The 17,153-nt window shown below is 40.6% G+C and overlaps 2 protein-coding genes across 6 annotated transcripts in view; one reads left to right on the top strand and one right to left on the bottom strand.

Annotated features, from left to right (window-relative positions):
* Positions 1-562: 562 nt before the first annotated feature.
* Positions 563-5,647, bottom strand: LOC109902389 (anterior gradient protein 3-like). The gene is made up of 8 exons (XM_020498704.2): positions 5,535-5,647; positions 4,492-4,602; positions 4,072-4,135; positions 3,422-3,474; positions 1,955-2,031; positions 1,684-1,747; positions 1,251-1,334; positions 563-734 (listed from the first exon to the last, which is right to left on the bottom strand). Exons 2-8 carry the CDS (start codon positions 4,595-4,597, stop codon positions 685-687), a joined length of 498 nt encoding a protein of 165 aa, XP_020354293.1. The 5' UTR covers positions 4,598-4,602; positions 5,535-5,647; the 3' UTR covers positions 563-684.
* A 1,486-nt stretch (positions 5,648-7,133) lies between these two features.
* LOC109865588 (TRAF3-interacting protein 1) overlaps positions 7,134-17,153 on the top strand; it is a 49,658-nt gene continuing 39,638 nt past the window's right edge. For all 5 annotated transcript variants that reach the window (XR_004203643.1, XM_031793945.1, XM_020453900.2 and 2 more), the window contains exons 1-2: positions 7,134-7,355; positions 14,710-14,778. Coding sequence is in view for 4 of the 5 variants with exons in the window: in XM_031793945.1 (XP_031649805.1) it covers positions 7,233-7,355; positions 14,710-14,778 (192 nt within the window). In the remaining variant the exon portion in view is untranslated. The remainder of the gene's footprint in view (positions 7,356-14,709; positions 14,779-17,153) is intronic.

Raw genomic sequence — 17,153 nt, 5'->3', positions numbered from 1 at the left:
TCAAGCTTGTGAATGGTAAATAATGTATTGTGTCAATTTGGAGTCACTTTTATTGTAAATAAGAATAGAATATGTTTCTAAACACTTCAGCATTAATGTGGACGCTACCCTGATTACAGATAATACTGAATTAATCATGAATAATGATTAGTGAGAAAGTTAGACCCACAAATATCATATTCCCCCCAAAATGCTAACCTCCCATGTGATTGTAATGGTGAGAGGTCAGCATGTCTTGGTGGTATGATATTTGTGCATCTGTAACTTTCTCACTCATCATTATTCACGATTCATTCACCTCATGGAGTACAGAGCCAAAATAAAAAATGCTTCACTGTCCATGCCCTCATTGTAAATCTATTAAGCACTGAGCCGATAAGTCTTCAATCTATTAAATTCATATTTGAATATGTTTGTATCCTCTTGCATTCTGCAACAATTAAGTCATGTCAACAACCCTCAAAGAGAATGTCCATATAACGTTAAATGTATATATTTTGTCGGTTTAAGTAAGCATTTTGAGTCAAAAGCAAATGAACATCAACAAATTCAGTACACTGCACACTGTCATTCATCTTTATTGATCATCAATTGTATACATTTGTGTAAACAGATGGATGTCCAAGACTCAGTGAACCACTCTGGTTGTTGCTCTATTGGTACAGAGTTTATAAGGCTGTGAGGTCACAATTCAGTGTGCAGTAGAAGCTTGGCTTTTTTCATGTTCTTGGCCACTATGGAGAGAGGGACAAGAAGCTTGGGTAAGAATCTGTTTACCCGGGAAGTGGTCAATTCCATTTCATGTCAGGAAGAGATTTGGGAATTCAATTTGGGAATTGACTGAAGTTAAATGGCCCAACCTTGCTTTATGTTGTTCTGATAGTAGTGGACCAAGCAATACATTTTTTTTACACTTTGAGCCATTAGTCGCTAAGAACTGTCCTTATACATTCTCATTATTTTGCAGTTGCATCTCCCAAATCTCTCCTCTCAACTAGTTAGTGAATTAGGTGAAGGGGTGGAAGAAAGAGTAGAACCAAGTAAGTGCATTCTGTGTTATTGGAAAACGTGTGTGTGTGTGTGTGTGTGTGTGTGTGTGTGTGTGTGTGTGTGTGTGTGTGTGTGTGTGTGTGTGTGTGTGTGTGTGTGTGTGTGTGTGTGTGTGTGTGTGTGTGTGTGTGTATGTGGGAGGCAACAGAAGGATATCTGACTCTCATAGGACCTCATTAGGGAAGAAGAGGGACACTCACAGTATGGGATGTCACTTGGCTTGTAGGTGTACAGGCGATTACTGTACTTCCCAACAAGGTCTAAACGGACAGTCATGGATGGATCTGTGGGCGGAGAGATATTTTGGAGGACTTTGCCAACGCTTCAAAACATAATACATCATTATGTAGGTTTAACTACATTGTAATGCTTTATTCATACTATTCCATTTCTAACACTATGACGACCCATAAATGACATTGATCCCTTGATCAAGACCCACACATGTATTGTAAGTTATTTGGTGGTTCTTAGGCAAATTGCTACTGATTAAAATAAATGTATGCGAGGCACTGAATACAGTTACATCAAAGATCTCACAGCAAGCGTTGGACCTGAGTGATGTGTTGGGGATTCAGAATAAGTGGTGGTTTATTTCCTAAGTGAGATGGCATGGTAGAAGAAGAGGCCCACCAACAAAGATGATTCTTGGAACATAGTTGCCATCTGCTGCCAGATTCGTGTCTGTAGTCTCATGCTGAAAAAGAAATCAAAATGACATCAAAATGTACATTTCTAATCAACTATCATCTATTTAACATCTAAATTCAAACATTTACCTCCAAGTGATGAAATAATGAAATGCATGATGCAATGTACAATATGTGATTGGGATAGGGTTACAACTATATCATTTCATTGCTTCCATTGCGTGTATGTTGATTTTGTTTTGATGATCAATTACCATCAAATTGAGCATAACAAAATCCTTTTGGGCCATTTTCTGTACGGTTTTATCCACAGCAAACGCCTTCTTCAGAGCTGTGGAGGGAAGTGTGACAGAATGTGTGAGTGGAATGAGTGGAATTTGTATGTATTGCTATTGTTTTGTCATACAAGCCTTGACAAATGATAATGTCTAAAGAAATGTTGATACCACGAGACCAACTGTAAGGCAACAAAGACCTTGGTTGGTCCTATGGTTAGATGAAGTACAGTACCAGTCAAGTTTGGACACACCTAGTCATTCAAGGATTTTTCTTTATTTTTACTATTTTCTACGTTGCAGAATAATAGTTCAGACATAAAAACGATTAAATAACACATATGGAAACATTTAGTAACCCCCAAAAATGTTAAACAAATCAAAATATATTTTATATTTGAGATTCTTCAAATAAAAACAGTCTTGAAGGAGTTCCCACATATGCTGAGCACTTGTTGCCTGCTTTTCCTTCACTCTGCGGTCCAACTCATTCCAAATCATCTCAATTTGGTTGAGGTCAGGTGATTGTGGAGACCAGGTCATTTGACGCAGCACTCCATCACTCTCCTTCTTGGTCAAATAGCCCTTACACATCATGAAGGTGTGTTTTGGGTCATTGTCCTATTGGAAACAAATGATAGTCCCACTACGCACAAACCAGATGCGATAGCGTATCGCTGCAGAATGCTGCAGTAGCCATGCTGATTATGTGTGCCTTGAATTCGAAATAAATCACAAACCGTGTCACCAGCAAAGCACCCCCACACCATCCATGCTTCACAGTGGGAACCACACATGCGGAGATGATCCATTCACCTACTCTACGTCTCACAAAGACATGGCAGTTGGAACAAAAAATCTTAAATTTAGACTAATCAGACCAAAGGACAGATTTCCACTGGTCTAATGTCCATTGATCATGTTTCTTGGCCCAATCAAGTCTCTTCTTATTATTGATGTTCTTTAGTAGTGGTTTCTTCCAGCAATTTGACCATAAAGGCCCGATTCACTCAGTCTCCTCTGAACAATTTAACCAAATAGGTCTATATTTTGTATACCACCCCTACCTTGTCACAACACAACTGATTGGCTCAAACGCATTAAGAAGGAAAATAATTCTACAAATTAACTTTGGACAAGGCACACCTGTTCATTGAAATGCATTCTAGGTGACTACCTCATGAGGCTGTTTGAGAGAATGCCAAGAGTGTGCAGCTATCATCAAGGAAAAGGGTGGCTACTTTGAAGAATCTCAAATATAAAATATATTTTGATTTGTTTAACACTTTTTGGGTTACTACACGATTCCAAATGTGTTATTTCATAGTTTTGATGTCTTCACTATTATTCTACAATGTAAAAAATTAAGAAAAACCCTTGAATGACTAGGTGTGTCTAAACTTTTGACTGGTACTCTGTGTGAGTATGAAAGCACACCAGTATTACCTTGGCTATGAGGGCAATCCTCCATGTGATGAATGACCATCAGAGGCTTCTTACTGTGGGAACACGAGGACACAGACAAAACAAGAACACATTCCACTGCAGAATAAGTAGTGGGTGGATGTGCTTACAGAGAAGTACAACGTCTCTGGGATTGTACCAAACTTAAGTCCCTAGTGTCATTATGGAGATAAGAAAAGAAATAGGCTTTGTGTGTCCCAAATGGCAACCTATTTCCTATTCTGTGCATTACTTTTGATAGCGCCCTGGTCAAAAGTAATGCAGTGTCTAGTGAATATGGTGCCTGTGCCATTTTGGGATGCAACCATATAATAAATATGAGGATTTCCGTTACAGTTTGATTAGTTTAATTGGACATTAATGGGGCGCATTGATATGTGATTCTCACCTAGTTATCTTAAGATGAATGCACCAACTGTAAGTCACTGGATAAAAGTGCCTGATAATTGACTGAAATGTCAATTGTAATATAATAATTGTGAGGATATGGCTGTAACATAAGCAGATAGCTTTAATGAAATGTTTTACTCTCAGACATTTGAAAGACTGCTCTAATTGTCAAACATTAACTAACCAAACAACACAATTGCAATTTGATGTCTTGTTGTGTATTTTGTCTAATCTTGTTTTACCTTTCTTTCATTGTCATCAGGGCTTCCTCATAGGTCTTGACCCAGGCAATGTAATCTCCCCATCCTGAGACAAAATTGAGGATGGAAATCAGAACGAAGGATTTGGTGTTAATGTAATGGGGATGGAGAACTGTTTTCGTACACTCAGAAAAAAACGTGCTTTCTAGAACATGAAAGAGTTATTCAGCTGTCCCCATTGGAGAACCCTTTGAACAATCATTTTTTTGTTCCAGGTAGAATCCTTTTGGTTCTATGTAGAACCCTTTCCACAGTGGATTCTATGTGGAACTCAAAAGGGTTCTACCTGGAACCAAAAAGGTTCTCCTATGGGGACAGCTGAAGAGCCCTTTTTTTCTGAGTGTAGTAAATTCAAATAGACGTTAGGGGTGGGGCGAGGATACATTGTGACATAATTCTTACCTCTTGAGAGAGTTTGAGGGCCTTTCCTTGTTTTCTTCTGTAGGGAAACTTCCATACAGGTGACAAAGAGCAATGCAAAGAGAGACCAGCGATACATGGTTGTCATCCGTTCTGAGGTAGAGAGAAGAGGAGGCAGTCAAGTGTTTATTATTTATTTAGTTAAACTTTATTTGACCAAGGAGTCATACTGAGACCAAGTTCTCTTTTACAGATGAACCCTGAATTACATGCATTACAGAAAATGCACACATCAAAATAGCAAAATACAAATTGCAAGCAGAAAGAAAAACACAGTCATAAAATGAACTGCCCTAGAGGCACCAGAACATCAAATTTAAGAACATTTTAAAGATCATTCCTCAAATAAGGTGCAAGAGAACTAAAAAGCTGATTTACCTAACTCAGTAGAGACCAAAGGAATTTCTTAAGTTAGCCATCCCTGCGACCGGGTGTGGTAACTCGTATGTCTGAAGTTTAGTAATGATGTTAGGTATGGATCGACTTTTTGTAAAAAGTGCTTTATAAATGAAAACGTAGCAATGTATCTCTAGCCTTGACCATATAAAAGCCAAGTGCCATAAAAAGGAACCCCTTCCAAGAAACACCTGCCTTGTGCCATTTAGGGGTTGGCCTATTTCAATACAAGTGCCTAAATGAATAGTAGCGATATTCGTCTGCTTACTAAAACAGGCCAAACCTGTTTGGTTATGTGTGCCACATTTCCCCAAAATACTCCTTTTCTCAATTATGGCATTTGTCATTTGTCTATTAGTATTTTTTAAATTCTAAAATAAAACCATGTACAAGTATTTTAGAGTTTGCACCGATCATATTGATGTGTGTGTAACTTCAAACAACCGATTTTGGTGTCAGTCTGTTTCTTCTTCGGCCGAATTGCCAAAGGCAAAATGAATGTTTAACATGATTGAATGTTGACAGAGATAGGCCTGTACACCAACCAGGTTATTCAAATGCTGCATCAAGTCAACACAATAATATTACAAGTTTACACTAAGAAATGTTCAATGATTTTGATATCTTACCTATTGCACAGGCAGAGGAGGAGTGTCTGCAACCTATCTCCAAGCTGACAGTAACTTGGTTTTGATTTGCAGTTATTTTTATAGACAACAGAACTCACCAAACAGGTATGGGAAGCCAGGCCTATCCAATTTATTCTCTCTACTTGTCAGTGTTCCAAACAGGACATTTTTCTTTTTGCCTAAACACTTAAACACCATCAGAATTCATAGAAAGCAGTGCACTGGTTTAGTCATATTTTATCAAATATAACTGAAGAGATGAACTGGAATGACATTCACTCTCATGGAATGGGTTGCCAATAATAATTACCTGAAAGCCACGTCCCCAATAAGCCAACCTCTTAAGGATAGGCGGGATGCAAATGTCTTAACTGGCCAATATGACTGCAATGAGGCATATATCACAGTGCTTCTATGGTTATATACTGTACACCATGGCACTGCCTATTTCATTTGTTAATTTAGCAAACAAGGTAACTGAAAATCCAGTGTGTCACAGTCAGCACACCTACATATTTTCCCAGTCGTAGCTCATTTGTCCCGGGTTCGCAGTTGTCTTGATATTAGAGTTCCTAATTAAGTTGTTTTGAGCACGTCACAAATCATGCTTCATTGACAGCATAGCCAATGTTGAATGTTTAGAATTTAAACTAGGAAAAGAGACCCTTAATTTTAGACTTAGGACCACACCGCCACAGCCACACCACTGAATAGCAGGCTAGTGATTGCTTTGCAACGCTTGCAGTTAGCCACTGATTCCTTCCAAACCACTCATTGTTGAATTTGCTATTTCCAACTTGTTGTGTAATTTTTATGTGTAATGTTTATGTCCAATGGCAGATGAGCACTGATACATTTTATCTATACGTTCTCTTCATTATTTATCTTCACATGACAAGGATTAAAAAGGATTTGCCAGTAGATTGTCGACGTGATTCATGATGATGACTGCTAGCTGAGATTTTGAAAGTATGATGTTGACATGACAGAAAGTGATTTGATAGAATTTTATCTGTGGCCAATGACCTTGAGCCTTTTTGGATCAGCACTTCTAATGTAACTCTATTGCAGAACCCAAGGGGATAGGTTTTTTTTGGTCTACCCTTCGACTTGTTGGTGACGTAGTGTCCCCATGAGTGACAGAACACTGAGCCAATTACAGAGCAACACTCTGTATTTTCTGCTCTCTTGCCCCACCACAGAACGCACTGTGTTAGGCTGAAACACCTGCATTTTGGAGCTGCCTTACATCAAGAAAACAAAAAAGAGACCATGTTTGTATGTGGCTTTATTAACTCAATTATATATATATATATATATATTTTTTTTTTTACATTGTTTGCAAACTGATACGTGACATGTATTAATGCCAAAATAACATGCAAAACAGGCAAGCATGCTAAAAATGTGGGACTCAAAAGTCACACCTGCCCTGAATGACGGGTCGCCAGTGCACATGACATCCCGGCAACTTTGAGAAAAAACACTTTATATCGGAGTTGTCCCGTCCGCACTGTTGGGCATGGGACGCAAGCATCTCGCCCTTATATCCAGTATCTCTGATTCAGCACAAGCGCATTTCAGATGAATGATGCATTGTGGGATTGGATGCTATTGATATAGCGACAGGATTGTCGATTGAAGAACTGTCTTGTTTTCATCAATAACTTTGGGGAATTTGTCATTTCAGCAGCTGCCATGAACGGGTCAGTGGCCAAAAAGACCCAAGACACTTTAGGGAGAGTTATAAAGAAACCGCCGCTTACTGAAAAACTGCTCAGCAAACCGCCGTTTAGGTATCTGCACGACATATTCAGTGAGGTGAGTGATTAGCTAACATTGGCTACTAGCTACAAAGAGTTCTTGCTAGTTAGATTGGATTTGATAGCTAGCTACCATTTGTCTCCTGCTAAAACCAGCCAACTAACATTTCAGCATTGAGACTGAGGCATGATAATTAGCCAATTTACCTAACAGTAGGCAGCCATCAATCAGATTTTTTTCGTTGCTAGGCACTCCTGTCTGCTTGTTTTAGTAAACAAAACCAAGTCGCGGCGCCGGGAAATGTGACTTTTCACTGTATCTATGACAAAAATATGAAATTATTTGCTAACTGTTTGGCTATTTACTCATGAAAAGGTTAAAAACATTATCCTCCAACAAATTACATTTCTGCCCCAGCACTAGTTAACTCTAGTTAACATTTACTAGTTAGTTAGCAGGTACAGTTACATTTTTTGTCACCGAAGTTTTGTGAGGGTGTCATCCCTGTTATGAAATGAGACCTCCCAATCTTCTATTCTAGGTGACTGTCAATGAGCTTATCCCTAAATGCAGCTGGATTGCTTGTTTGAATTGGGCTCTTCCCTAACTAACTAGTTAGGATGGCAACATGAAGGCATGGCACTGTGGAAGGGTGGTGCTTCCTTGTTATAGTCAAATAATATAAAAAGGAGGCCGCTGATCATGGTTCTAAATCCATTGTAATTTGTACTTGACATAACAAGTATCATGATGGCAGGGCCATGGGGCAGGCAGGGACATGCCCTCATAAATGGTGCCTTCAAAGTATTTACACCCATAGACTTTTCCCAAATGTTGCCTGCATTTCAAATGGATTACAGTTTCACTGGTCTACACACCAAACCATATAATCTCCAAGTGTTTTTTTTTTCTGTTCTTGATTCATGTATTCAACCCTTTTGTTATGGCAAGCCTAAATATGTTCAAGAGTAAACATTTGCTTAATAAATTGCATGGACTCACTCTGTGTGCAATAATGGTGTTTAACATGATTTTTGAATGACTACCTCATCTCTGTACCCCACACGTATAAATTATTTGTAAGGTCCCTCAGTCAAGCAGTGAATTTAACAGATTCAACCACAAAGACGAGAGGTTTTCAATTGGCTCGCAAAGAAGGGCACCTTTTGGTAGATGGGCTAAAACAAATCTGACATTGAATATCCCTTGGTGAAGTTATTTATTACATTTTGGATGATCACTACACAGATCAAGATGTCCTTCTAAATCAGTTGCTGGAGAGGAAGGAAACCACTCAGGGATTTCACCATGAGGCCAATGAGGACTTTAAAACAGTTAGAGTTTAATGGCTGTGATATATGAAAATTTAGGATGGATCAGCAACATTGTAGTTATGTCATAATACTAACCTAATTGACAGAGTGAAAAGAAGGAACCCTGCACAGAATAAAAATATCCCAAAACACGCATCTGGTTTTCAGCAAGGTACTAAAGTAATAATGCAAAAAATGTGGCAAAGCAACTTTTTGTCCTGAATACGAAATGTTTTATGTTTCGGGGAAAACCAATACAACATATTACGGAGTACCACTCTCTATATTTTCAAACATAGTGGTGGCTATGATGTTATGGTTATGCTTGTAATCGTTAAGGACTGGGGAGTTTTTCAGGATAAAAAATAAACTTAATGGAGCAAAGCACAGGCAAAATCCTAGAGGAAATCCAGGTTGTCTGCTTTCCACCAGACACTGGGAGATTAATTCACATTTCAGCAGGACAATATCCTAAAACACAAGGCCAAATCTACATTTGAGTTTCTTACCAAGAAGACATTGAATAAGCCGAGTTTTAGTTTTGACTTAGATTTTCAAGTAGATTTTAGGCAAAACCTGAAAATGGTTGTCTAGTAATGATCAACAACAATTTGACAGAGAATTTGAATTTGACAGAGCTTGAAGAAATTTGAAAAGAATAATGGGCAAATGTTGCACACTCCAGGTGTGGAAAACTCTTAGCGACTTACCCAGAAAGACTCCCAGTTGTCAAATGTGCTTCTACAAAGTATTAACCTAGGGGTGTGAATATTTATGTAAATTACATATTTCTGTGATATATTTTTTAAATGTCTAAAAACATGTTTTCACTTTGCCATTATGGGCTATTGTGTGTGTGTGTGTGTGTGTGTGTGTGTGTGTAGGTGGATGAGAAAACAAATTGAAATAATTTTGAATTCAGGCTGTAACACATCAAAATGTGGAATAAGTCAAGGGGTATGATTCATTCTCTGGAAGCACTGTACGAACATAGGGTGTTATGCTTTGAGAATGGCTTCCTCGCTAGAAGGTTTGCTAGTGGCTGGGTCTGTGCCACAGGCTATACCAGGCTCAGCGAAGATTATCCATGCAGAGCAGACTGACAGATCCACCTGCACAAGACTACAACATCTTCTGGACACAACACACTCTCTGAGCAAGTCTGACTTAAAGGTCATTCAGGTTGTTTTTGGCCACTGCTGTTCCCACGAGCAGAAGAGCTGAGTACAGTCTTAATCCCATTCAATTAGTAGTCTCTCTCCTCCTCCAGTGAAGTTTCTCACCTTTCAGTATATGCTCATGCATATTTGATAAGTGTGTTTGCGTGGATGATGCAATTGACCCTTCGCTAAGCCCCACCTCAGAATTTAGGGCACCAATCTCAGTGTTCCAATGGATAGCAACTATTGTTGAGTCTGTCGTCTCGGACAAGCTCATGTTTAAATTGCATTAAAGATATTTTAGCGATTCGATTTTGAATTATAGGACCCTTTTAGGGAAATGCAAAAACGTCCCTTTTTCAGGACCATGTCTTTCAAAGATAATTCGTAAAAATCCAAATAACTTCACAGACCTTCATTGTAAAGGGTTTAAACACCGTGCTTCTACACCTGCATTGCTTGCTGTTTGGGGTTTTAGGCTGGGTTTCTGTACAGCACTTTGAGATATCAGCTGATGTACGAAGGGCTATATAAATACATTTGATTTGATTTGATTTCCCATGCTTGTTCAATGAACCATAAACAATTAATGAACATGCACGTGTGGAACGGTCTTTAAGACACTAACAGCTTACAGACGATAGGCAATTAGTGTCCTAAGTTTTCATATCTGTGACCTTAAAGAGGCTTTTCTACTGACTCTGAAAAACACAAAAAGAAAGATGCCCAGGGTTCCTGCTCATCTGCGTGAACGTGCCTTTGGCATGCTGCAAGGAGGCATGAGGACTGCAGGTGTGGCCAGGGCAATAAATTGCAATGTCTGAACTGTGAGACGCCTAAGACTTCGCTACATGGAGACAGAATGGACAGTTGATCGTCCTCGCAGTGGCAGACCACGTGTAACAACACCTGCACAGGATCGGTACATCCGAACATCACACCTGTGGGACAGGTACAAGATGGAAACAATTGCCCGAGTTACACCAGGAATGCACAATCCCTCCATCAGTGCTCAGACTCTCCGTAATAGGCTGAGAGAGGCTGGACTGAGTTGTAGGCCTGTTTTAAGGCAGGTCCTCACCAGACATGACCGGCAACAACGTCTCCTATGGGCACAAACTACTGTCGCTGGACCAGACAGGACTGGCAAAATGTGCTCTTCACTAATGAGTCGTGTTTTTTTGTCTCACCAGGAGTGATGGTTGGATTCGCATTTATCGTCGTAGGAATGAGCGTTACACTGAGGCCTGTACTCTGGAGCAGGATCGATTTGGAGGTGGAGGGTCCGTCATGGTCTGGGGCGGTGTGTCACCGCATCATCGGACTGAGCTTGTTGTCATTTGCAGGCAATCTCGACCCTGTGCGTTACAGGGAAGACATCCTCTTCCCTCATGTGGTACCCTTCCTGCAGGCTCATCCTGACATGACCCTCCAGCATGACAATGCCACCAGCCATACTGCGTGTTCTGTGTGTGATTTCCTGCAAGACAGGTGTTCTGCCATTGCCAGCGAAGAGCCCAGATCTCAATCCCATTGAGCACGTCTGGGACATGTTGGATCGGAGGGTGAGGGCTAGGTCCATTCCCCCCAGAAGTGTCTGGGAACTTGCAGGTGCCTTGATGGAAGACTGTGGTAAAATCTAACAGCAAGACCTGGCAAATCTGGTGCAGTCCATGAGGAGGAGATGCACTGCAGTACTTAGTATCTGGTGTGGCCACCAGCTGCATTGACTCTTACTTTTGATTTTGACCTCCCCTTTGTTCAGGGACACATTATCCCATTTCTGTTAGTCACATGTCTGTGGAACTTGTTATGTCTCAGTTGTTGAATCTTATGTTCATACAAATATTTAGTTAAGTATATTTAGTTAATAGTTAAGTTTGCTGAAAATAAATGCAGATGACAGTGAGGATTTTTCTCTTTTTTGCTGTTTATAAAACCAATATTTACAAGTCAAATTTTTGGACACCTACTCATTCCAGGGTTTTTCTTTATTTTTACTGTTTTCTACATTATAGATACTATTGAAGACATCAGGAATATTAAATAACGGTGTATGGAATCATGTTGTAACCAAAAAAGTGTTTAACAAATGTTTTTTTTTTTGTGTGTGTAGATATTTGTTTATTTAATCCATTTTTAGAACAAGGTTGTAACTAAACAAAATGTGGGAAAGGGTGTCTCCTATATCTAGGAGTTATAAGAAAGCTCAGGAAATATATATTTTTGACACATTTCATCCCTTTTTTTTGTTGCCACAAAACTACCTCCATACTTTCAATTGTTTGTATGGGTTACCTTCAGATGAGTCCCTTGACACTTGTGGCGGTCGTAGAGCAAAACGGAGAACACAATCATGTTAGTTTATAGCTTGAACAGACATTTTCGTGAAGAACAATTTTTGGGATGTCTCATGGTCTGACAAACGCCACTATAGCTCACCCGCCTTCCACCGCATATACGGAAGGCCGACATAGGCGGATGCAATGGATTGAGCCGCAGCCCCTGCAGAACATATACATTTCTAGCTTAAACTGATGGATTTTGGAGATTTAAAAAATTGTGTTACTTAGATTGACACGTGTGCGTCAATAGCCTCTTAAGGATTAATGTAACTTGTTTTCTCAATTTAATTTAGCGAGCTAATTTAGCGGTGTTATGACTACAACTCCCATCTGCTGCTGGTTATAGCTTTGACTGCATGCTGACAGTGAATTCAGTCAGCTATTTAGTGGCTAGCTACACTACAAACATTTACCAGGTTCCTGTGAAGCAATGACACAGGTGCATAAAGATGAGTGTCCCCATGTACTTACCACAAATGCTATGTTTGCTGTATTGTACACTGCTCAAAAAAATTAAGGGATCACTAAAATAACACATCCTAGATCTGAAAGAATGAAATATTCTTATTAACTACTTTTTAATTTACATAGTTGAATGTGCTGACAACAAAATCACACAAATTATCAATGGAAATCAAATGTATCAACCCATGGAGGTCTGGATTTGGAGTCCCACTCAAAATTAAAGTGGAAAACCACATTACAGGCTGATCCAACCTTGATGTAATGTTCTTAAAACAAGTCAAAATGAGGCTCAGTAGTGTGTGTGGCCTCCACGTGCCTGTATGACCTCCCTACAACGCCTGGGCATGCTCCTGATGAGGTGGCAGATGGTCTCCTGAGGGCTCTCCTCCCAGACCTGGACTAAAGCATCCGCCAACTCCTGGACAGTCTGGTGCAACGTGGTGTTGGTGGATGGAGCGAGACATGATGTCCCAGATGTGCTCAATTGGATTCAGGTCTGGGGAATGGGCGGGCCAGTCCATAGCATCAATGCCTTCCTCTTGCAGGAACTGCTGACACACTCCAGCCACATGAGGTCTAGCATTTTCTTGCATTAGGAGGAACCCAGGGCCAACCGCACCAGCATATGGTCTCACAAGGGGTCTGAGGATCTCATCTTGGTACCTAATGGCAGCCAGGCTACTTCTGGCGAGCACATGGAGGGCTGTGCGGCCCCCCAAAGAAATGTCACCCCACACCATGACTGACCCACCGCCAAACCGGTCATGCTGGAGGATGTTGCAGTTAGCAGAACGTTCTCCACGGCGTCTCCAGACTGTCATGTCTGTCACGTGCTCAGTGTGAACCTGCTTTCATCTGTGAAGAGCACAGGGCGCCAGTGGCGAATTCGCCAATCTTGGTGTTCTCTGGCAAATGCCAAACGTCCTGCACTCGTGTTGGGCTGTAAGCACAACCCCCACCTGTGGACGTCGGGCCCTCATACCACCCTCATGGAGTCTGTTTCTGACTGTTTGAGCAGACACATGCACATTTGTGGCCTGCTGGCGGTCATTTTGCAGGGCTCTGGCAGTGCTCCTCCTGCTCCTCCTTGCACAAAGGCGGAGGTAGCGGTCCTGCTGCTGGGTTGTTGCCCTCCTACGGCCTCCTCCAAGTCTCCTGATGTACTGGCCTGTCTCCTGATAGCGCCTCCATGCTCTGGACACCGCTGACAGACACAGCAAACCTTCTTGCCACAGCTCGCATTGATGTGCCATCCTGGATGAGCTGCACTACCTGAGCCACTTGTGTGGGTTGTAGACTCCGTCTCATGCTACCACTAGAGTGAAAGCACTGCCAGCATTCAAAAGTGACCAAAACATCAGCCAGGAAGCATAGGAACTGAGAAGTGATCTGTGGTTGCCACCTGCAGAACCACTCCTTTATTGGGGGTGTCTTGCTAATTGCCTATAATTTCCACCTGTTGTCTATTCCATTTGCACAACAGCATGTGAAATTTATTGTCAATCAGTGTTGCTTCCTAAGTGGACAATTTGATTTCACAGAAGTGTGATTGACTTGGAGTTACATTGTTGTTTAAGTGTTCCCTTTACTTTACTTTTATTACTCTAGCTCCAAGACGGCGGCAATTTGAAGAAACGCAGATTGTGCTGATTTACTGGCACATTGAGCCATGTTGCGGGCCGTAGTTTAAGATCTCTGTGGGTAGTGTTCAAAAACAATGCCATCAGAATTCTTCCGTCTTCATGCACCTTCCCCAATGTAATGACAGCCCAGGAGTTTCCTGATTAGCAAGGGGTCATTTGTGTTTAACAGAAACACAGTGTGAGATCATTGTGAGGGGATTTTTCCAGTGGTTGAATGGGAAATTGAGCTTCCTGTGGAAATGTTGTCAGAGGTTGCAACAGTAAACAAGGGGGCTGGGGCTTAGAAAAGGGTTAGTTACTGACCACTGAATTTAGCATACGTGTATTGAATAGAACTTAACTGACTATTTATTTGGTTTTCCCTCCACAAAAAATATGCTCAAAATGAACGGCTTAAAATCAGTTGTACTGCATTGATAATTACAACCATATAGTGGCTAACCGCTGACTCATTTGGCAATGTATCCTAACCTTTTCTCCTATAGGTGATCCGGACCACTGGCTTCATGAAGGGACTCTATGCAGAGACTGAGATGAAGTCAGACAATGTCAAGGTAAGACATTTTCTCCATTTGATCACTTGGAGGAATTTGTGAAACACCAGAACAGACTGAAATCTTGAAAGGCCCCTAATTGTTATACTGCACTGTGACAGATCTAATGAGTAATTGTCATTAGTCATTTTAAAATAAATGATACATAGCCTAGCTCTTAAGGTGTCCGCGTGCTTCCCAACTAGAACAGTTCGTTCATATATTATGCCAAAATTGTGATGTTTTGGTCTTCGGATTGTGATGTTTTGGTCTTCGGGTGGTCGTGCTCACAACAATTTCGGAGTCGAAGTCTAAGCCCCTTCATTGGTCAACAGTAGGGATTCTTCAATGAAGTGTTGGTTGTCATTCAACAATAGATGACCCGTTTACATGAAGAAAAATAATTACTTGGGAAATACTACATCAAACATCTTAGTTAGATCTCCAATGCAAAAACGTCAACTCAAAGGATCTGTCTTATTTTATCTTACATTAATTCTGACTTATTTGAGGAAGTGTGTACTGGCTACGGCGTCTCAAAATGGACAAACAGTGCTATTGCTGCTTTTTTTTCTCACTTTTCAAGCAAAGGTATTCTTTAAGTGTGCGAGCAGACTCGTTCGGCTAGCTGAGTTCGACTAGGTGCCAGCCAAACCAACGCATGTAGAAACCTTTAGGCCTGTTTCATACAGTGATTGCTCTGTGAGCTAGGAATGAATCACACTCACTATCTGATTAGCCGGGGCCTTTTTAACACTAAGTGGATAGATATCATCTCACTGAAGTGTGCTTCTGCCCATACTTATGTGTGTGTGCATCACTTCCAGCACCCTGCCTGGGTGTGGAAAAGCATCCAGCCATTACATGACATGATTAGTGTAACCCAAAACGGCTTGTGTAGTTATATAACCTGTAAGTCAAAATGCACTCGCACGTCTGAGCTATCTTTTTTTGCAGGTTCATGGTAACAGTTGAATAAAATAAGAGAAATGCTGAAACCCACACTCTGCCCTTGATAGTATCACTGCTCTTTAATAAGCTTTACGTATCGGCCTCAATTCTCTGACGAAGGCCGTGAGGCCGACACGTAAAGCTTATTAAAGAGCAGTGATACTATCAAGAGCAGTGTGCAGGTTTCTTCTTTTTTCTCGTAGTTATATAGCCTAAAACTCTCAGTACTAGAGTGGGCTGTGACTCAGGCTGTATCAGAGGTGGTGTAACGTCACACTGCTGTGTTATCCCACCACTGACTGACCTGGGATCAGTATCAGGGTCAGATTCTTAGCGAGGCAACCATCTTCTCACCCAATAGGGCAGGAGACTGTAAACCCATAGGGTGGCCTCGTCTGTCCTCCTAACTGACCTTAGATCAGTTTGAGAGACCACTTGTAATTTTTGGAGCTGGCACATACAATTTAGAAGAGTAAACCCATACTCACCCACATAATTACAGACACCCAACCTGTGTCGAGATCAGTTTTCAGGTGCTTTTCTCTCCAACTGGCCTTATGTCAGTATGAGAGTCTGGCCTAAGAACAGTAGGTAGATGTGGTAAGAGGAGAATAGAAACCCAGAGAGGGAACAAGGTAGGGCTGTCCCCGACCAAAACAATATGTTGGTCGACTGATTTGGTATGAAAACAAAAGTCTATTTACCCTATGTGTTTTAATAAAATCAACAATATGCTTTTAGCTTACGTTTTGATGAAATAAGACAAATGCCTCTAGGGCGCCTGAGATCTAGATAACAAGAAGAAAAAAACGTAACCTGACCCAGCTATTCTTCTCCCACTCGTGCTACCAGTAATGGGCTACATGAGGAGTCGGCAACCTTTCTCATGTGGAATCCCAATGTATCTTACCATTTCTTCCAATCAACTTAATTAAATGGTCATGCATGTTCAAATATCTAAAAATCTATAATTACATTTTTTATTTTTTATTTCACCTTTATTTAACTAGGCAAGTCAGTTAAGAACAAATTCTTATATACAATGACGGTCTACTTCAATAGACTTCAATAGGTTTCCTATTGGGGATTGACAGTATAATTCAAAACTACTGATATTCCCATTTCAAGTCAACATGCTCTGATTCATGGACCTCCAACAGTCTTTGTGATACCATTTGAAAGTTTACATTTCAATCCCATTTCAGTACATTTATCAGCCAAAACATGACACCCACCCTGTATTCAAGATCATGTTGTCTCGATCGTTGGCAGGCACAACACAACCTCCAATAGGGTCAAATAGGGTCTAAGCTGCAACATATGCGAATATGAAGACAATCAGAGTTGATGCACTTTTTAAGGATAAATTAACCATTTTACTAAACAATAAATTATAAAATGGTTTAAGTTTTTACATTATAACCCTCAACCATTTTTACATTTTC

Source organism: Oncorhynchus kisutch, linkage group LG2 (assembly GCF_002021735.2).
Source record: "Oncorhynchus kisutch isolate 150728-3 linkage group LG2, Okis_V2, whole genome shotgun sequence".
Classification (NCBI taxonomy): domain Eukaryota; kingdom Metazoa; phylum Chordata; class Actinopteri; order Salmoniformes; family Salmonidae; genus Oncorhynchus; species Oncorhynchus kisutch.
This window is presented reverse-complemented; position numbering and strand designations above follow the sequence as displayed.

Coding starts and splice junctions, on each gene's coding strand:
- LOC109902389 (XM_020498704.2), bottom strand. CDS start 4,597: ATGACAACCATGTATCGCTGGTCTCTCTTTGCATTGCTCTTTGTCACC. Junction 4,136..4,491: donor CCCTCAAACTCTCTCAAGAG/GTAAGAATTATG, acceptor ATTTTGTCTCAG/GATGGGGAGATTACATTGCC. Junction 735..1,250: donor GCCAAGTGACATCCCATACT/GTGAGTGTCCCT, acceptor CTCTCTCCATAG/TGGCCAAGAACATGAAAAAA.